The sequence below is a fragment of the Myzus persicae genome, unplaced genomic scaffold (genome assembly GCF_001856785.1).
Source record: "Myzus persicae strain clone G006 unplaced genomic scaffold, MPER_G0061.0, whole genome shotgun sequence".
In the NCBI taxonomy this organism is placed as follows: Eukaryota; Metazoa; Arthropoda; class Insecta; order Hemiptera; family Aphididae; genus Myzus; species Myzus persicae.
Window position 1 is genome coordinate 1200569 of NW_019101568.1, and position 21349 is coordinate 1221917.

Genomic DNA, 21349 nt, shown 5'->3' on the forward strand with positions numbered 1-21349 from the left:
ATAATATTGTACTGTACTATCTGTACTACGGTCGAAATTTATACCACTCAAGTTATTCAACTATTGTGTTCGGTGTTCAGTTTGCTCAGATTTATTCACTCGTCAGTGTTTGTCTAATTGTTGTCAAATGTTTAATATTTATATTTTATACTAATATACTTATAGTTTTAACGTGCATACGTTTTCTTTATATTAGTTTAACCCATTTAATTAAATAAATAAAATTAAACAATACCTACTTAAAACTCAGAATAGGGAAATTATGTCCCCAAAAAAAGGTTGTAGTCGTATACTTTTAAAACAGGTATCTAAATACTTTAACATTTTAAATAACGATAAACCCAAAAATTGTATAACGTTTTAATTATGAATAACGATAAACGCAAAAATTGTATAACGTTTTAATTCTGAATAACGATAAACACAAAAGTTGAATAACGTTTAAATTTTGAATAACGATAAACTCAAAATTTGTATAACGTTTTGATTGTAAATAACGTAAAACAAAATTTATTTTTCAAATGCAAGCCCTGAATTAGCAGAGTATTTGTAATGATAGAGTGTGAGAACCTTTTAATTTTTTCCAGTTCACTACAGGATAATGGTGATTTATTATTTATTTTCATTAGGTTCCTACTGTAAAATTGAGAGATCAGAAGCTCGAAACGTACCTACTAAATTTACGATAAATTTAAGAAAGAAACAGGATACAAATACATCGAGTGTCTTTCAGTATATTATAAATTTTCAAGTGATAAGTTATTAAAAAAGTGGATACTTAAATTATGATAGTTATTTACAAAATATTTCATGTTATTAAATTATAAAATGAATCAATTGCTTTAGCATTATAACTAATAACTTTACTTACTATTCTGTTAACCTATTATTTCATCTGAAAACATCCTTTTCAATGTTTATTTATGTATGTAATAAAAGCCGAGGAAATAAATATGCTGTGTAGTAGGTTTCGAATGTAGTTACTTAGTCATCGAGTAATAGATATTTGTGATGGATATGTTGAAAATTGAATTTGAATCCAATGATAAATCAGTCTTAACGAAAATTTATTCTTAGCAGAGATAGTGTTTTTACTTTATAATTTATATTATACATATTTATGTTCATTTGGCAGGTTAAACTCATTTTTATCAAACACATTACTTATATATTGTATAATAGTTACTATGATCTTTTATCATATATTATTGTTATTAATTTATTATTAGATGGCTTTCTAAGTTTCAATTATGTATTTATGTTATAATAATAAACAACGTAAATGACAAAAAATGATTGAAATTTTTAAATGTAATCAAACAGAAAACAATAAAAGAAAAAGATAAAATGTTGCAAAATAACCCTTAAGGTTTACAATATTTTATAGTATATCATTAAATAAAAAATAACCCGACGAAGACTTAGACAAAATTATTAATGCCATTTTATACTACTCTATAATAAATACATTTTTTTCAATTTATATTTATTTTGTGGAACTGTTTTGGAATTATTATTATCTTAGCGAAAAATCTAAGCAATATATATTTATATTCAGTATTCATTAGGTGCGTCATCACCAATTCAATATTATTGATAATTTTTTTTAAGCTGTCTGTACTTTAGATTCGGGACGGAGCTATGAATGTTTTGATTTTACAAAGAATTGTGTTTTTTAAACCTTTTTTTTCGTCTGTTATCACGGTTTTTGGCAGTAAAAGTGCTTCGATTTTCTTCAACAGAAACTTTTCTGGTAGAAAGTGAAACTAGTTGTTGAATTTAGGAGGTCAAAACCCCAATAGTTTTCAATAACGACATTCGAGAAACACGACACATTTTTTTACCCAAAACTAGTTTTCAAAAAAATCTATTTTGGTTTTTAGTGTAAGTTTAAAATAAATGACCTTTATGAACTTAGCAGTGCAATGACAACAGACAAATTTTAAGACGGTCTAACAAATTTTTTAGTGAGTTGTTAGAGATATACAATTTTTAAAATTTGTTAGACTTTATTTTCGAAGTTGGATCACATTCTTTTTTTGCACTGCTATCTTCACCGTAGCACTGCAAAAGTTTGTTAGGACTTTTTTCTCGCTCAAACAATGTATCTCGGTTTGTTAGAGATTGTTAGAAAACTTTCAAAGTTTGTTAGACATTATTTTCGGAGCTAGAAATTGTTTACTTTTGCCCTACTATCTCTAATTATTATATTACATAGCCGTATGTCGTATACCGTGTGTAAATGTGTATAAAATAATAACTTCCTATTTCCTACAATAAATATGTATTTTGTTTTGATTTTTGATCTTTTATTGAGCCATACGCATTATAATATAGATTTATCTAAATCTAAATGTCTAAAAAATAAATGCAACTTTAAAGACACAATTGTGTAACTAAATACTCATTACCATCTTGTTGTAATTAAAAGTATATGAACCTGAGGAGTTAATATTAGTATTATTTGGTGAAGCAATATTTGTATTTTTATTACATTTTTTTTTATTCATAAAACCATTTTTTATTCATATGAGCTTTATTTTTTCAATCATTATTTTTTTTATTCATATTCGATTTTTATTAATTATTATTTTTTAATCATGTTAGATTTTATTTTTATGAATCCATTCTAACCAATAAAACTTAAAATTATCCTCTTTTTACATTCTTTAATAATGAAAATAATAATAGGGAGCGATGTAATTAAAAATTTTTAACTTCGAAAATAAAGTCTGACAACCTTTAGAAATTGTCTAACAATCTTTAACAAACCGAGATGCGTTGTTAGAGCAAAAAAAATTTGTTGTAACAAACTTTTTCTAGTTTTCTACCTCTAGCAGTGAAAAAGTTAAAAATTCCCAGCTTTGAAAATAAAGTCGAACAAACTTTAAAAGTTGTCTAACAAACTCTAACAAACTGAGATAGTAAATTTGTTATGTACAATTTTTTTTTGTTTTTGTATCTAAGATTTAAAAATTTAATACAAAATTCCTAATAAGTTTGTTTGCCTTTATCAAAAAAAAAAAAAATGTCCACCGAAAAGTCAAATTAAATTTTTATGAGCGTTTGAAGTTGACACTTGATATTATTATAACATTGGATATTATCACTGGATTTCTCATGTAGCTATTTTCTGAGTTTGTTGTAATTACAAAACAAGACACTTGAAACAGGCACGTACACAGAATAAAATTTCGGGGGGGGTTNGGGGGGTTTACAAAATATAGCAATATAAATTGTACAGCAACATAATAAAACAATTTCTTCCTACTTACTCACTATTTTTAATGTGACAATTATTATGCTAAATATTCAAACGTTAAGTATGTCATTTATTCAGTGTTCTGAAGTAAGTATATTTAAGAAATATGAATATTAGGAATAATAATAGAAATAATAATAAATAAAACTTTAAATAATATGTATTATGAACGTCGAACAGAACAGAAATTTATTTGATTATTATATGCACATACAATTACATAGGTATATTAAGCTTTTAAGTAGATAGAAGAAAAAAAATCAAAAAAAATGTATATATTTTATAGAATTTCTTGGAAAATTAAGTCAAATTTATTATACTCCTATATTATTATAAAAGATTTTTAGAATAAATTAGCTGTTGACTGTTTTTAAAATATTGCAACCGAAGTTGATGTACCCAACGCTTCGCAGACGCAACTTGATACAAATATAGACAATGAATCGTTAAAAAATTATTCTCTGGATATTGGATTATTTTTATCAGGTTCTAATAATATAAATTATGCAAAAAAATACGAGTTATTAAAAAATCCATGGACACCAGGCAAAAATTACCAATTTCCCATCGAACAACAAAGGCGGCTGAAATTTCAATTAGATTGGTTAAACCGTTTTCCTTGGCTTGTTTACTCCGAAAAAGTGCAAGGTGCCCTGTGTAAATGCTGTGTACTATTTTCCAATAACAGTGTTGGAAAAGGGCTCCATCAAAAATTAGGTGCTCTGATTATAAAACCTTTTACAAAATGGAAGGATGCCATTGAACGTTTTAATCATCATTCAAAATCTGAGTATCATAAGCTTTCAACCATTCGCTCTCAAGAATTTATTAAAGTAATGGAAAACAAAAAGAATAATCTTGCAAATGAGATAGATACTTCACGAAAAAAACAAGTCATTGAAAATCGATCTATTCTTCGTCCAATAATTGAAACCTTAATTGAAAACCAAGAGTAACGATTTTAGTTGTTTTATTGTAACTTAAAAATATCACTCATGGGCACTCGAAACTGTTAGAGTATATTAATATATTTTATACAAACAAATGGCTTATCGATTTACGTGTATATGATCTAAGATTACCAGATAATAGTAATTCACAGAATAGGTGAAAAAGGGAGCCTAGATATATATATGTATATAGAGACTGCGGCCCACAAATAAAAATATGTAAAATTTCATAGATTTACCAATTTACCTATTTGATAATAATAATAATAATAATAATGATAATATAAATAATTAAGTACTTAATCATATACTTGCTGGTTTGAAATTGATAATAATAATACATTTAATTGATATACCTACCTTGATATCTGTTTCCAAGTTGGCTTAAATAAAATATATTAGAGATTCCGCATTTTTACGATTTGAATATTGACCGAAAGCTTTTGTATAAAAATCTATTTTTTTCAATAACATTCTCAATAAACTAATAGGTTCGTTTCACCGCTCGTTGCTCATTTAAGTTTGGTATCCTACCAATTAGTGTGATAATACGTGAAAATGATAAATAAATTACAAAACGTTTGAGTTGAAATTTTTACAACATTGATTATTGAATATGATATTATACCTACTCAATTTCTCATGGAACGATAACCGTACATAATTGAAATTTGCACAAAACGTGTTTTCTCATTTTCTATACTTGATACAATTTCAAAATATGTTGACTTGTTTTTTAAATTTTTTAGTTTTTTTTCTTTTATATATGTCAAAACAATTTTGTTTGTAAATTAAATACAAGAATACTGATGAATATTTTTATAATAGCAGTTGAAAAACATTAAAAACACATTTTTTTAATAAATTATTCTGGTTTCGATTTAGTATTTCTAAAATGATTTGAAAAGTATTTAGAAATAGATTTAAAAATTCTGTAGGAAAAAAAAAAGACAACAATAATAAAAACTAATACTAAAGCGATAATATCCAAGAGATAGTATTGATACCACGATAGATTAATTGCGTGAGATGTTAGATGGGGAGCACCTTTATGACGTAGAACATATTCTGTCCAGTACACAACTAAGCTTGCTGGTGACATCGGCCGATCTCTGAATATTTATTGAGCAGTTTTAGCATTCTTCATGTACCTGGAAAAATATATAAAAAAATATTTTCAGTAATTCAACATTTTCAATACATATTTACAATATATTAGATGCCTTTACTTTTTATTGTTTAATAGTTCCAAAACATTTTTTAAGAACTCATCCTTTGTTACGGACAAAATATCCATAGAAATCGCCATTCCTGCATTGACCAAACTATCAACATTTTTCGGCTGATCACCAAATAAAGGAAATCCAAGAATGGGAACACCACCATCTATTGTTTCATATAACCCTGATATACCTCCGTGACTGATGAAGAGTTTCACATTTGGGTGCACTATAATAAAAAAAAAGTTAAGAATTATAACACGATTTGTATTCTAGAAATTTAAAACACTAAAATATTACAAAGAATTTCACGTTGAGGTAGCCACTTTTTAATCATAACATTTTTTGGTAAATTTTCAATTTCATCTTCATATTTCCATAACACTCTTTGAGGGATTTGTGCGAGTGCATCCATAAATGCTTTTTTGGTGTTTTCTGGTAATGAAGTCATTTTAACAGTTGAACCAAACGTGAAATAAACAACACCATGAGGTGATTGTTCAATGAATTCCAATATATCCTGTGAATAGAAAAATAGAAAATATAATTTATAAAATGACTTTTTCGGATACAATTAGATTTAAATATTACTAATACCTATAATGGCATTAGGTACTAAAAGAGATAGTCTAAATCAGCGGTTCTCAAACTTTTTCGCGTACAATTTAAAATATTCATGTATTTACTCTCCGTTCTATAATTTTGTGGCCTTTCGGCTTACCGACATGTAGTCTTCCGCATACCACTAGTGGTACGCGTACCATAGTTTGAAAACCTCTGGTATAAATTAATTATGGTCGAACATAATTTCTAAAAATATATTATTACAAGCCCTGAAGATTTTATACATTTGTATTAATTCTTCTTTAGTTATAATTGTATAAATAAACAAATTGTATTTGAAATCGGTTTTGTATAGTATACATACAATTATTGTTTGAGAATTATTTGTTTCAATTAACTAATTGTATTTTATAACTTTTGATAACTAATTTTTTTGAATGTATAAATTGTCAACATAGGCAAGTTTAACATAGAAGTTTACGGGTAACATTTTCTGGTGTTATCAGATAATTAAATTAAATAATATTAGATTCTGAGCGGAGCAATGAATGTATTGATTTTAGAATGATATTTATTTTTTATTTCATCATCACGGTTTGGGTCAGTAAAAGTACTTCAATTTTCTCCAACAGCAACTTTTCTGATTTGAAAATGAATCTAGTTGATGCATTCAGGAGGTCAAAATTCCCAAAAGTTTTCAAAAACTACAGGAAAAACAAACAATAAATTAATGAAAAACTGGAATTTTCACTCAAAACAAATTTTTGAAAAAACTGATTTTGGTCCCTAGAGAAAAATTAAAAAAATGACCCTACATACATGCAATTTTTACTGAATATTTGTGTTAGAATTTTCTATACATCATGAAATTTCCAAAATATTTACCCTTGTTGAACTATTTATCTTCATTTGGCATTTTTGGTTGTGTATAATTTGTTTTTTTTAAACTTATGTCGATAAATGTTTTCTAAGTTCCTCATAAGTTGTTTTAAGTTGAAATTTAAAAAAAAGCTGAATTTCAATTCACAATAATTTTTTATTTTTTATTTCGAATTTTGACAAAATTTGTAAAATCCAGGAAAATCAGGAAAATATTTTGAATTAGAAATTCATAAAATTTTTTCTTTTTTCATCTAAGATCTAAGATTTAAAAATTGAATACAAGATTCCTTAGAAGTTTGCCTACCTTTATCAAAAAAAAAATTCTTTCGGAAAGTCAAATTACATTTTTATATGAGCGTTTGAAGTTGAAATTTTTGCAACATTGGATATTCACTCGATTTATCATATAGCGATTTTCTTATTTTGTTGTAATTCAAAAACGAAGACTGTAGACACTTGAAAGTTAAGCCATGTGTTTGTTTCATCAATTAATATACTTGATAAGAAATATTTTGACTCATTTTGAGCTGTTGACAGTTTTTTTTCTATTAATCTCAATAGAATTTTGTTCGTTGAATCAAAAATCTAACAACTGAATATAAGGCCAATGATATATTATTGTTACAATAGCAGTCAAAAAATATTAAAAATACATAAAACACTAATTTTTTTTTACGAGCATTTAAAGTTTAAATTTTGACAAAATCTATATCATTCAAAATTTACAAATAATTTTAGAGTTGAAAATTTTTATAGTTAGCTGCAAAGAGTTGAAAATTTAAGGCAAGGTTTCAGTAACCAAGTTGGTTATTCTGCAATAAAATAATCTAAAAATATACAATCACTGTTTTCTTTTTAGTTGTTTAATGATGAAATTACTTATTAAATAACCAAGAATAAAGATTTAAGTTATTTTGTTGTGATTAAAATATATTATTTTTGGGTACTTAAAACTTTTAGAGTATATCATTATATTATAATATACACATAATGAAATTTTAAATATATTTGTTTCGCAAAAATGAATTGAATCTACTGTAATACTATAATGCTTAATAGTAAAATAAATTACCTTACAATAATATCATCAAATATAATAAATTACAAAGTTATATTATTGGCTGACAGACTGTCTTCGCTCAAAATCATTTTTCGTATAAAATGGTTTTATATCGTTGAATTCAAATTTAAAACCATCCATTACACTTATAAACTACTGTACAACAGAGCGACATCCAATTTTTGTGATTCATTTTCAAATGTTGTAAATATAAGATAAAAGTGGATATTTAAAAAACGTTTTGGCCTCTTTTTTTGCTCTCTTTTGAAGTTTATGTGAATTTAGATAGTATAGGTACTTTACCAAAAATCATTCATAAGTTGCATTCTTAAAAGTTAACTACATTCTACAACACTTACTTTTGGTAATTTCTTGGCTGCTTTCAAATGTATTCCACCAATTTCAACAACATTTGACGGGATAGGACTTGCAGGTTCCATCACGAAATGTCTATTCACAAATACCAAAGAAGGTGGGATGGGTGCATACAAATCGTACTCTCTGGGTTCTTTGTACTTCAGAATAAGTTCATTTATTTGTCTAACGGTTATGGCGTAAGTCCAAAGAGCAATATTGACTGTTCTCTGGACAAAGGTTTTTGGAACACCAAAACTTGCCAGGTTGAAGGAAACTACAGCGGGGTTGGACACGTGTCCCGTAAATATACGTTCCATTACACCCAATGTTGGTATTGGTATAGTGTATATGAGCGGCAAGTTCAACTTGGCAGCAAGGTACGACACGCATTCCGAGAATGCTGGTTCAATTATAACTATGTCGAAATCGGAACCTTTATTAGCCAACACCTCTTTCATTTTACTATTTTCATAAATTACGTCACACATACTTATACTCATCTCTGACATAAGACTAATAATTTTAATAGGGTCCCCAAATTTACCCATCAAATCTTCGATTCCCGCGTCTAGTAGAACTGTCATAGCTTTTGTAGATGTAGACACTTCTGTATAGTTTTCACGGTTTCCCTCAGGAAATGGCGTGAACACGGTGACATTGTGGCCCTTGTCCACTAATGCCCGAAGAATTCCGCTCATAAAGTTCCAGTGACTTTTACCTCCTACCGGCTCCACAGCTAATATTCTAGCCCCCTCGACGGGTGCAGGTATCCACGAACCAGCAAACGAGTAAATTAGTATTGAAAAAAAATGTAAGTACATTTTATTTGATTTTAAAACTATCATATTTTGATGTTTGAATAACGTAGGTTACGCGCGTTTGAACTCGAACTGTTACCTGTATTGGACGATTGGGTTTAAATGTTGTTCAATTTGTTGTGCTAATTGTGTGACGTAACCATTTTAATCTTGCTATATTATTTCTATTGCCTCTAATGTTACATGCGAATACTATATTGACCAATTTTGGAGTAGGTGTATAGTGTGTTCATTCCAAGGCTTACACACACACTTGTACGTAACTATGATAAATAGCCAGAAAAAGAGAGATGGAGCAGTAGTGTAGCAAAATAAAGCAATAGTGCCTCAAGGTCACCGGTGCTAAAACTTCTACATTAATATGAACTATAATTATAGATTTAAAGAACAGTACTTTTTCTATTTTAATGAGTAGGTATTTACTTTATAGTTTTATACGCTATACAGGATATCTTAAAAATGTTTTTTTTTCAGTTAGGTTGGTTATTAGGCATGGTTTTAACTGGTTTTATTAGTTTATTTATTTAATACACAAAAGAAGGCGCTCTATTAGTTAAAACAAAATAATTCACAACAACCGTAAAAAATAACATAACGGTTCAATAGTTAACTATTCAGCACATAATGTTAAAATATGAATTATAATTAATTTCCATTTAATAGATAACAAAATTTCAACAATATACAAATATACAAGACTATACACACTCTTATCTCGTTATTTTAGATTCATTGCAGGAAAAAATTGTTAAAAATTGAAACTCCATTGTTTTATTATGAACAAAAATTAATATTCCTTTTGCATCATGTTTAAATTGTAAACCTACTTATACCTTTTAGTAAGATATAGTGGCTGGCTGAATATAAATAACGATAAAAATCTCTCGCGTTGCCCGGCAACGATTTTTATTGTTATTTACTAATTGTTTATTGTTAGAGCATAGTTCGTGCTTAGTTTGATAAAATTTTTTTGATTCTTCTTATGAAGGTTTATTGGGCATGCTAATAGAGTTAAATTTCGGGTAAGTGGCCAATTCATCATCATGCCGAGAGCACCAAGAGCACGGATTGAAAATAAAATAAAATAAAATGAAGTCGCTTTCTTTTGTTCGGGATAAACTCCAAAACTACTTATTTAATTGTCGTGCAGTATTTTTTAAATTAAAAAGGACATCACAAATAAGGTTGTAGGCATACATTTAGTCCCATAAAGTTTACAAATATTTAGTTATTATTAATTAAAATAAACGCGTAAATCGTGTACCTATACCTTTTTTAGTAAAAAATACTTGCTGGCTGAAAATAAATAACAATCAAACTCGACAACAGATGCTTCTAGGCAGCGGTATCGACGTGGAATAATAAACAGTTATTAGTTATTATTATTATTTAGTTTAACAAAAAAAAAAAAACAATTAATTTTATCTGAGTACGTATTATTATTACTATTTATAATCAATCAATGGAGTTTCTGGCAGCAGATTATATTTAGTTGGACTCTTGAAAGGTGAAAATTATAAATTAAAAGTTTTATTTTGTATCTTCTCAAACAATCTCGGAGAGATGTACCTATGAACATTTTAAAATTATAGTATTATCAATACAATAATTGTTTGGTAAAAAAAACCGGACGATATTTTTTTTTTCAACATTATGAAGAATTCGCGGTGGTGACGCTAAATTAAATATTAATATAATATTTGCGAAATATGGCAATATCGAAGCATTGCCGGGTCATCTAGTAATACAATAATAGTAGGTAATATAGGTATAACTACACAGTGTTTATCAAAAAGCTTCTGTAACACAAAATATATTTATATTTGAACTATAAATTGCTTCTTGAAATGGAAAAACCCACTGTTCAGTAACTTTGGATCTGCCGATAAAGTATACAAATACCTATATAATATTAGTATGAACTATTCAGATTTCGATTTAATATTTCTAGAAAAAATTGAAAAGTATTTAGAAACTAATTTAAAAATTCTGTAGGAAATAAAAAATACAACAACAATAAAAACTAATACTAAAGCAATGAGATCCAAGAGATAATATTGATACCAAGGTAGGTTAATTGCGTGAGATGTCAGATGGAGAGCACCCTTATGATGTAGAACATACTCTGTCCAGTACACAACTAAGCTTGCTGGTGACATCGGCCGATCTCTGAATATTTTTTGAGCAGTTTTAGCATTTTTCATGTACCTGGAAAAATATATACAAAAATATTTTCAGTAATACAACATTTTCAACATCTATTTACAAAATATGAGTTGGCTATACTTTTTATTGTTTAATAGTTCTAAAACATTTTTTAAGAACTCATCCTTTGTTACGGACAAAATATCCATAGAAATCGCCATTCCTGCATTGACCAAACTGTCAACATTTTTCGGCTGATCACCAAATAAAGGAAATCCAAGAATGGGGACACCACCATCTATTGTTTCATATAACCCTGATATACCCCCGTGACTGATGAAGAGTTTCACATTCGGGTGTACTATAATAAAAAAAAAGTTAAGAATTATAACACGATTTGTATTCTAGAAATTTAAAACACTAAAATATTACAAAGAATTTCACGTTGAGGTAGCCACTTTTTAATCATAACATTTTTTGGTAAATTTTCAATATCATCTTCATATTTCCATAAAACTCTTTGAGGGATTTGTGCGAGTGCATCCATAAATGCTTTTTTGGTGTTTTCTGGAAATGAAGACATTTTAACAGTTGAACCAAAAGTGAAATAAACAACACCATGAGGAGATTGTTCAATGAATTCTAATATATCCTGTAGGTAAAAATAGAATTTATTAAATGATTTTTTTCGGAATCAATGTGATGGATTTATTTAATTCAATAACATTAAAAATATTATTAAAATCGATAATGTCATAAGATACTTAAAGAAATAGATTAAATAGATTATTGTCCAATATAATATTTAAAAAAATATAATATTATTATGCGAAAGAGGAGTCTATATACTTATATTAATTCTTCTTCAGTTATAAATAAACAAATTATATTGTTTTGATTTATTTTGTAAAATTAAAAATTGGTTTTGAATTTTTTTTTTATGTATAAATTGTCAACATAGGTTTAGCTTCATAAAAGAAGGTACCGATAAACGGCTTACATTTTCCTGGAATCATTTATTTAATATTTTTGATTGATTTTCAAATTTTGAAAATATTATATAAAAGTGGATACTTCTCCCTTCCTCTTTTGCTCTCTTTTGAAACTTGGGTAAATCACTAATAGGTTTCATTCCTAACAGTTAACTACATTTTACACTTAAATGTTAACTACAACACTTACTTTTGGTAATTTCTTGGCTGCTTTCAAATGTATTCCACCAATTTCAACAACATTTGACGGGATAGGACTTGCAGGTTCCATTGTGAAATGTCTATTGACAAATATCAAAGAAGGTGGGATGGATGCATACAAATCGTAGTCTCTCGGTTCTTTGTACTTCAGAATCAGATCATTTATTTTACTTACGGCTGTCGTGTAAATCAAAAGAGCAACATTCGCAGTTCTCTGGAAAAATGTTTTTGGAACACCAAAACTTGCCAGGTTAAAGGAAACCACAGCGGGGTTGGACAGGTGTCCCGTAAATGAACGTTCCCTTATATCCATTGTTGGTACTGGGTAGACGTATATGAGCGGCAAATTCAACTTGACAGCGACGTATGTCACGCAATCCGAGAATACTGGTTCAATTAGAACTATATCAAAATCGGTTCGTTTATTAGCTAAAATCTCTATCATTTTACTATTTTCATAAACTACGTCGCACATATCTCTACTCATCTCTGACACAAGACCAATAATTTTAAGAGGGTCACCAAATTTAACCATCATATCATTGAGGTCTTGTGCTAAAAATTGCATAGCTTCTGTAGATGTGGACACTTCTGTATAGTTTTCACGGTTTCCCTCAGGGAATGGCGTGAACACGGTGACATTGTGGCCTTTGTCCACCAATGCCCGAAGTACTCCACTCATAAAGTTCCAGTGACTTTTACCTCCTACCGTCTCCACAGCTAATATTCTAGCCCCCTCAATGGGTGCAGTTATCCACGAACAAGCAAACGTGTAAATTAGTATTGAAAAGAAAGGTAAGAACATTTTATTTGATTTTAAAACTATCATATTTTGATGTTCAAATAACGTGGGTTTCTCGCGTTTAAAATCGAACTATTACCAGTATTGGACTGTTGCGATGTAATAGCCGTTGTTCAATTTATCATGTTAATCGCGTGACGTAACCATTTTAATCTTGCTATATTATGACTATTTACTCTATAATTAGACTTGAATACCATATTGATCAATTTTGAAGTAGATGAGTTCACTGCAGTGTTTATACACACACTTGTACGCAACTATGATAAATAGATAGAACAAGGGGGACGAAGCAGTTGTTTAGCGAAATAAATCAACCAGTTGTATACAACATTTAGTTTCCATGATAGAAGAAACTATATTTTGGAATGGCAGAGTATTTGTAATGATAGAGTGTGAGAACCTTTTAATGTTTTCCAGTTCACTACAGGATATTGGTGATTTATTATTTATTATCATTAGGTTCCTACTGTAAAATTGAGAGATTGAAACGTACCTACTAAATTTACGATAAATTTAAGAAAGAAATAGGATATAAATACACCGAGTGTCTTTCAGTATATTATAAATTTTCAAGTGATAATTTATTAAAAAAGTAGATACTTAAATTATGTTAAAATTTTTGATTTTTGATCTTTTTTTGAGCCATACGCATTATAATATAGATTTATCTAATTCTAAATGTCTAAAAAATAAATGCAACTTTAAAGACACAATTGTGTAACTAAATACTCATTACCATCTTGTTGTAATTAAATGTATATGAACCTGAGGAGTTAATATTAGTATTATAATTAGAATTGTTAAAAATTCCCAGCTTTGAAAATAAAGTCGAACAAACTTTAAAAGTTGTCTAACAAACTCTAACAAACTGAGATAGTAAATTTGTTATGTGAAATTTTTTTTCTGTGTAAAAAATTTGAAAATGTAATATAAGGTTTCTTTTAAGTTTTTTTTAGTGGAAACTGGAAATAATAAAAAAAGTTCAAAAAGCTTAAATCCACAATAATTTGTCATGAGAGTTGACATTTTGAATTTTGACAAAATTCGTAAAAATGACGGAAATTAACAAATTATTTTGAGTTTGGTATATTTAACAATTTTCTTTTTGTATCTAAGATTTAAAAATGTAATACAAAATTCCTTATAAGTTTGTTTGCCAAAAAAAAAAAAAAAATGTCCACTGAAAAGTCAAATTAAATTTTTATTAGCGTTTGAAGTTGACACTTGACATTATTATAACATTGGATATTATCACTGGATTTCTCTTGTAGCTATTTTCTGAGTTTGTTGTAATTACAAAACAAGACACTTGAAATGTACACCATATTGTGTTTATTTAATCAATTCATATTTTACTCGATAAAATATTCTAAATATTTTAACTCCTTTTGAGCTGTTTACATTTTCAGTTTTGTATTGTTTAGTTTTATTTTCTTCTATAAATGTGTATAAAATGTTGTTCATTGTGTCAAAAAACTTAACAATTAATATAACTCAACTGATATATTGTTACAATAGCAGTTAAAAAATATTGAAAGTACATGTGTGCACGACTATTTTTTATAAGCATTTAAAACTCAAATTTTGATAACATTTATTAAATTCAAAATTTACAAATGATTCTATAGTTAAACATTAAAAAAAAATATCAACATTTAAAGCTAAGGATTGAAAATTTACAACAAAATTGCATGTAAGTAATTTATTCTGTAACCAAAAAATCCAAAAGTATTCCACAATTTGTACGTATAGTTTTAGTATTAGTTTTTTTTTTTAGTTAGTTTTATTAAGTTCAAATACGGCGAAATTACATATTAAAACCAAGAGTAACGATTTTAGTTGTTTTATTGTAACTTAAAATATCACTCATGGGCACTCGAAACTGTTAGAGTATATTAATATATTTTATACAAATAAATGGCTTATCGATGTATTTCTTTTGGCTAAAATAAATTTAATCTACTGCAGTACTGAATACTTAAGCTTAATGGTAAAATAAATTACTTAAATCACAACAATATCATCTAACGTATTAAATTACTAAGTAATATAATACGTTCAGAAACGTTTTTCGTGTACAATGATTTTATATCATTGAATTAAACTTTAACACATACATTACAGTGACTGTCTAAACACCTAATGTACTACTGAGTGTTACGCACTTACCTTTTCTTTTATATGTAAAAATATGTCTATAGTATGTTGTATTTATTTGATGAAATATTTAAAAAAAAATATATTAAACAGTCCGCTGTTAATAATGAAGTATTTATTCACTTGGTAAAACATTATACCTAAATCCTATACAAAAACGTAATAATTATAGTCAATTATTAAGAAATTACTTACAATATTTAGAATAGGACAAACAAGTACACAAAAGAAAACTCTTTATTTGTTGAAAAAAATAATTCATAACAATCATAATCAATACATAACGGTTCAATAGTCAACACTTAATGTTAAAACATAAATAATAATTAATGGAAATTTAATAGTTTACAAAACTCCAACAATATACAAATATACAAAACTCTTATCTTGGTATTTTATATTCATTTCTTGGTTAAATTACAGTTTTAAAGATTTTTCTGATACTGTATCATACATTTATTGTCTTAATCTAAAGAAATGTTTTTATTAATTATTCACTCTGTATGAAATTTTGGATAAACTTCCATTCAGTAGTGCTACGGCCTGCGGATATGGCTGAAATAAGTTCTAGTCGGGTTAAATTAATTGAGATTTTTTTTTGCCGTACAGTAACTGAAGACAATTTATACAAATATTTCGATACTTAGTAGGTATATGGAAAAATGTACAGCTCAAAAAATTAATTTTGAGACATTGAAACTTCTCCTCAGATGAAAAAAAAATTAGAAAACTGTTATGATAAATAGCAGGTAGTAGTTATAACTTACCAAGTGTTTATTAAATAGCTTTTATAAACTAAAATACATAATATATTTATTTTAACTATAAATTTAATATTTAGGAATACACAAACTAAATGTTCATGTCTTCAACCTGATTTTCAATGATAATTATGAATAAATGTAAGAAATGTTCTGTATATATCTATAGATTATACGAATCATCAGCATATTGTGTTTTTTTGTTACAGGATACCGAGTTCTGATCCAGTTTTGCCCTAATAAGCGCGGGCTCTTGAAATGGAGAAATCCACAGTTCCCTAACTTTGGATCCGCCGATAAACTATTAATTACCTATCTATTACTGGTATTAAAAACTATTCAGATTTCGATTTAATATTTCTAGAATAATTTGAAAAATATTTAGTAACAGATTTTAAAAATCTGTAGGAAACGAAAAACACAACAACAATAAGAACTAATATTAAACTAATAAGATCCAAGAGATAGTATTGATACCACGGTAGGTTAATTGCATGAGATGTCAGATGGGGAGCACCCTTATGACGTATAACATACTCAGTCCAGAACACAACTGAACTTGCTGGTGACATCGGCCGATCTCTGAATATTTTTTGAGCAGTTTTAGCATTCTTCATGTACCTGGAAAAATGCATACAAAAATATTTTCAGTAATTCAACATTTTCAATACCTATTTACAAAATATTAGATGCCTTTACTTTTTATTGTTTAATAGTTCCAAAACATTTTTTAAGAACTCATCCTTTGTAACGGACAAAATATCCATAGAAATCGCCATTCCTGCATTGACCAAACTGTCAACATTTTTCGGCTGATCAGAAAATAAAGGAAATCCAAGAACTGGGACACCAGCATCTATAGCTTCATATAATCCAGATATACCTCCGTGACTGATGAAGAGTTTCACATTTGGGTGTACTTTAATAAAAAAAGGTTAGTTAATACAATATAATTTATATTCTAGAAATTTAAAACACTAAAATATTACAAAGAATTTCACGTTGAGGTAGCCACTTTTTAATCATAACATTTTTTGGTAAATTTTCAATATCATCTTCATATTTCCATAAAACTCTTTGAGGGATTTGTGCGAGTGCATCCATAAATGCTTTTTTGGTGTTTTCTGGCAATGAAGCCATTTTAACAGTTGAACCAAAAGTGAAATAAACAACACCATGAGGCGATTGTTCAATGAATTCTAATAAATCCTGTAATTAAAAATTTAATAAATTAATTTTATTTAATTCAAAAACATTAGCAAATATAATTATTATCGATTATGTCAATACTCAATAGGTACTAAAAGAAATAGTTTAAATTTATTATTGTTTAACATAATATTTAAAAAATATAATATTTTATGTGAAGAAAGATTTTATATATTTATATTAGTTCTTCTTTAGTTATAAATAAACGAATTATATTGTTTATAATTTATTTTGGAAAATTGAAAATTATTTTTCAATAATTTATTAAAATTGTTGTTTAAGAATAATCTGTTTCAATTAACTCATTGTATTTGATACCTATTTTTTTAAATTTATAAATTGTCAACATAGATTTAGCTTCATAAGGGTACCTAGATAATTGATAGGTACCTACCAACGGATAACATTTTCCTGGTGTAATCAGATAATTTAATTAATATTTTTCATTGATTTTCAAATTTTGTAAATATAAGATAAAAGTGAATATTTTTTCCCTCCTAGCTGTTTTGCTTTCTTTTGAAATGTATGTGAATTTAGGGAATATGTATATTTTTAAAAATCACTTATAGGTTGCACCCTAATTCTATTCTATACTTAAATGTTAGCAACAACACTTACTTTTGGTAATTTCTTGGCTGCTTTCAAATGTATTCCACCGACTTCCACAACATTCGACTGGATAGGACTTGCTGGTTCCATTGTGAAATGTCTATTGACAAATACCAAAGAAGGTGGGATGGGTGCATACAAATCGTAGTCTCTTGGTTCTTTGTACATCAGAATCAGTTCATATATTTTTCTTACGATTGTGGCATAAATCAAAAGAGCAACATTGACTGTTCTTTGGACAAATGTTTTTGGAATACCAAAACTTGCCAGGTTAAAGGAAACTACAGCGGGGTTGGAGCCGTGTCCCGTAAATATTCGTTCCATTACACCTGTTGTTGGTATTGGAAAGACGTATATGAGTGGCAAGTTCAACTTGACAGCGACGTACGTTACGCATTCCGAGAATACTGGTTCAATTATAACTATGTCGAAATCGGAACGTTTATTAGCCAATACCTCTATCATTTTACTATTTTCATACACTGCATCGCACATATCTCTACTGATTAATGACACCTGATTAATAGTTTTAAGGGGATCACCAAATTTATCCATCAAATCATCGAGGTCGTCTCCTAGAATTGTTATAGCGTCTGTAGATGTGGATACTTCTGTATAGTTTTCACGGTTTCCCTCAGGAAATGGCGTGAACACGGTGACATTGTGACCGTTGTCCACCAATGCTCGAAGAATTCCACTCATAATGTTCCAGTGACTTTTACCTCCAACGGTCTCCACAGCTAATATTCTAGCCCCCTCAATGGGTGCAGGTATCCACGAACAAGCAAACATATAAATTAGTATTGAAAAGAAAGGTAAGAACATTTTATTTGATTTTAAAACTATCATTTTTGATGTTTGAATAACGTGGGTTTCTGGCGTTTGAACTTGAACTGTTACTAGTATTGGACTGTTGGTTAGTATTAATTGTTGTTCAATTTATTGTGTTAATTCCGTGACATCACCATGTTAACCTTGGTATATTATGACTATTGACTAATGTTAGACTGGATTATTAAATTGATCATTATTGAAGTAGTTGAGTTCACTACACTGTTTACAAGCACACTTGTGAGTAACTATGATAAGTAAATACAACTAGAGGACGAAGCAGTGGTTTATCGAAATAAATCAACCAGTTGTATTAAAAAAATTTAGTTTCTATGATAGAAGAAACTACATTTTAGAATGTCACTCTATTTGTAGTGTTAGAGTGTTTGGACCTTTTCATTTTTTCTAGTTCACTACATGATAATGGTGCCTTATTTTGTATCGTCATTATTTTCCTACTATAAGTTGTATCTAATATAAAATGTGTGATTGGAAGCTCGAAAAGTACCCACCAAATTTATGATGAAAGAAACAGGATATAAGGACATCGTATGTCTTCCAGTATATTATAAATATTCTAGTGATAATTTATGAAAAATGTGGATACATAAATTATGATAATTATGTACACAACATTTCATGACAGATAATTGTTTAATGACTCAATTGTCTTAGCATTATAACTATTAACTAATAACTTAACCTACTATGCATATTTTTCAATGTTTAATTATTTATGTCAGTCGCCGTTATCGCACTGCGCACGATGCGAGACACACACATTCCCTGCATAATTGTAGGTAATTTTCGTTCTTTTTCGCAACCGTGTACGACAAATTTCGTTAAAAAGTTAGTAAAATAACTAAACTCAATTTAAATTTAATGCAAATTAATTTTGAATCTTAAGTGCGTCGTTTGTCCGTCGTGCTCTTAAAATGTAGTTATTGTTCATATTTGACTTTAACAAGTGCGATTACCTAATAGTTGTCGAAGGTACCACGTTTTCGAGGGCTCGCTCATTCGATAGTGATCTTGCTCACTCAAGATGTCATTAACCTTAAGTATAAATAACAAGAATACGGCTCGTAAATCAAGCGACACTATACAAGCTGCTCGCCTAAATAATTCTAGTAAAAATTCTAAAAACAATACTAGCATCAGTCCTCTGCATACTAATATGATTAATTTTTCAAACAACGACTAGACAACCCAGTCTAGCAAAAGAAATCACTCAAACTCCTCGGACTCCACGTCCTCCAAAATTATGCCTCTAAAAACTGACCAACCAATATCCAAAAAATTATTTTCAATACGAAACCGTTTTGAATCACTAGCGCAAACCGAACCTGCTGATATTGTGATGGATGCATCCGCTGTTCCTGAAGAAGCTATTTTCACTGATTACATAAAATCACCACTTCTGATTTTCATGAAAGGAAATTGGATTTTCCAGGCTTTTGTTCATCTTTAATCGAGCTTATTGGAGTTGACAATTTCTATTGAAAATCTGTCACCGAGGTTAGCTGACTAAAGATACAGACTGCAAGTCCAGAATCGTATAGATTACTCATTCAATATATAAAAGGGAAATTCCCGGAATATCATAGCTACCAACTCAGAGAGTATAAACCGACTAGAGTAGTTATACGAAACCTCTATAATTCCACTCTTACCGAACTGATGAAATCAGAATTAGAAATGCGTCTCTATAAGGTCTATGAGGGTTACAAACGTGCTGCACAAAACAACAAATACCCGATCCCACTGTTCTTTGTTGATCTGGAGCCCATCTATCCTTCAAATTAAATTTATCATTTATCTTCCTTCCTTCATACAAAATAAAAGTTAAGGAGCCTTAGAAACCTAAAATAGTGAGCCAATGCTTAAGCTGCCAGTATTATAGTCACACAGCTTACTGTAGATACTCAGCCAGTTACGTCTGTTGCAGAGCTTTTCACTCATCTTCTGAATGCACCAAATCACGTGATTTACAGCCAAATGCGCGTTATGCTCTGAAGCCATCCGACAAACTACAGAGTCTGCAATGTTTACAAAGAATTTCAACGCCTCAAGAAACCGGCTCCAAGTAATGTTTTAACATCAGACAATGTTAGTCCTAAGTCATATAATGTACAAGTTAGCCACCCAGATAATTTAATCCTCCAAACCCTTCGTCATCCTATGCTCAGACAACTGCAGGCCAATTCCATAATCAACCGACGTCCTCAGCTGCACCTGACATTAACATAACCTTAACAAATTTTTTAAAACAATTCAAAAATCTTCTAAATCCTCTAATTGCCTTACTCACCAAGGTAATTACCAGTCTTATAGTTAAAAAAAAATTATCAATAATACCCTTACTAGTAAATCCCTCCCCATCTTATTATTCAATGCAAATGGCCTAAAAAATCATGTCAATGAATTACAAACTGTTTTATACGATTAGAGAATCGACAAATAGCTTTCCAACCCTTTCCTAATTTTTGCCAAGATTTTTTACAATCCTGTGCTGTCTTAATCAAC

At 28.7% G+C, this 21349-nt stretch overlaps 3 protein-coding genes across 4 annotated transcripts; all 3 read right to left on the reverse strand.

Annotated features, from left to right (window-relative positions):
• Positions 1-5222: 5222 nt before the first annotated feature.
• LOC111029548 (UDP-glucuronosyltransferase 2B17-like) lies at positions 5223-9218 on the reverse strand. The gene is made up of 4 exons (XM_022308576.1): positions 8298-9218; positions 5733-5952; positions 5442-5661; positions 5223-5363 (listed from the first exon to the last, which is right to left on the reverse strand). The coding sequence occupies exons 1-4, from the start codon at positions 9138-9140 to the stop codon at positions 5333-5335; spliced, it is 1314 nt and encodes a 437-aa protein (XP_022164268.1). The 5' UTR covers positions 9141-9218; the 3' UTR covers positions 5223-5332.
• A 1692-nt stretch (positions 9219-10910) lies between these two features.
• On the reverse strand, positions 10911-13353 carry LOC111029545 (UDP-glucuronosyltransferase 2C1-like). 2 transcript variants are annotated; one of them, XM_022308572.1, is made up of 5 exons: positions 12902-13353; positions 12441-12838; positions 11691-11910; positions 11400-11619; positions 10911-11321 (listed from the first exon to the last, which is right to left on the reverse strand). In XM_022308572.1, the coding sequence occupies exons 1-5, from the start codon at positions 13278-13280 to the stop codon at positions 11036-11038; spliced, it is 1503 nt and encodes a 500-aa protein (XP_022164264.1). In that variant the 5' UTR covers positions 13281-13353; the 3' UTR covers positions 10911-11035. The 2 variants fall into 2 exon arrangements, with proteins under 2 accessions (XP_022164264.1, XP_022164263.1); XM_022308571.1 differs by having other exon boundaries at positions 12441-13353.
• Positions 13354-15915: 2562 nt separating this feature from the next.
• Positions 15916-19041, reverse strand: LOC111029609 (UDP-glucuronosyltransferase 2B2-like). Its single transcript, XM_022308674.1, has 4 exons — positions 18002-19041; positions 17164-17383; positions 16874-17093; positions 15916-16795 (listed from the first exon to the last, which is right to left on the reverse strand). Exons 1-4 carry the CDS (start codon positions 18839-18841, stop codon positions 16510-16512), a joined length of 1566 nt encoding a protein of 521 aa, XP_022164366.1. The 5' UTR covers positions 18842-19041; the 3' UTR covers positions 15916-16509.
• Positions 19042-21349: the final 2308 nt, after the last annotated feature.

What these genes read in the sequence shown, in the direction of transcription:
- LOC111029609 (XM_022308674.1), bottom strand. Translation starts at nt 18,841, where the DNA reads ATGATAGTTTTAAAATCAAATAAAATGTTCTTACCTTTCTTTTCAATA. An exon ending in ACCTCAACGTGAAATTCTTT is followed by an intron (nt 17,094 to 17,163) that starts GTAATATTTTAG and finishes TTTTTATTAAAG; the next exon opens with TACACCCAAATGTGAAACTC. An exon ending in GAACTATTAAACAATAAAAA is followed by an intron (nt 16,796 to 16,873) that starts GTAAAGGCATCT and finishes GCATTTTTCCAG; the next exon opens with GTACATGAAGAATGCTAAAA.
- LOC111029548 (XM_022308576.1), bottom strand. Translation starts at nt 9,140, where the DNA reads ATGATAGTTTTAAAATCAAATAAAATGTACTTACATTTTTTTTCAATA. An exon ending in ACCTCAACGTGAAATTCTTT is followed by an intron (nt 5,662 to 5,732) that starts GTAATATTTTAG and finishes TTTTTATTATAG; the next exon opens with TGCACCCAAATGTGAAACTC. An exon ending in GAACTATTAAACAATAAAAA is followed by an intron (nt 5,364 to 5,441) that starts GTAAAGGCATCT and finishes ATATTTTTCCAG; the next exon opens with GTACATGAAGAATGCTAAAA.
- LOC111029545 (XM_022308571.1), bottom strand. Translation starts at nt 13,280, where the DNA reads ATGATAGTTTTAAAATCAAATAAAATGTTCTTACCTTTCTTTTCAATA. An exon ending in ACCTCAACGTGAAATTCTTT is followed by an intron (nt 11,620 to 11,690) that starts GTAATATTTTAG and finishes TTTTTATTATAG; the next exon opens with TACACCCGAATGTGAAACTC. An exon ending in GAACTATTAAACAATAAAAA is followed by an intron (nt 11,322 to 11,399) that starts GTATAGCCAACT and finishes ATATTTTTCCAG; the next exon opens with GTACATGAAAAATGCTAAAA.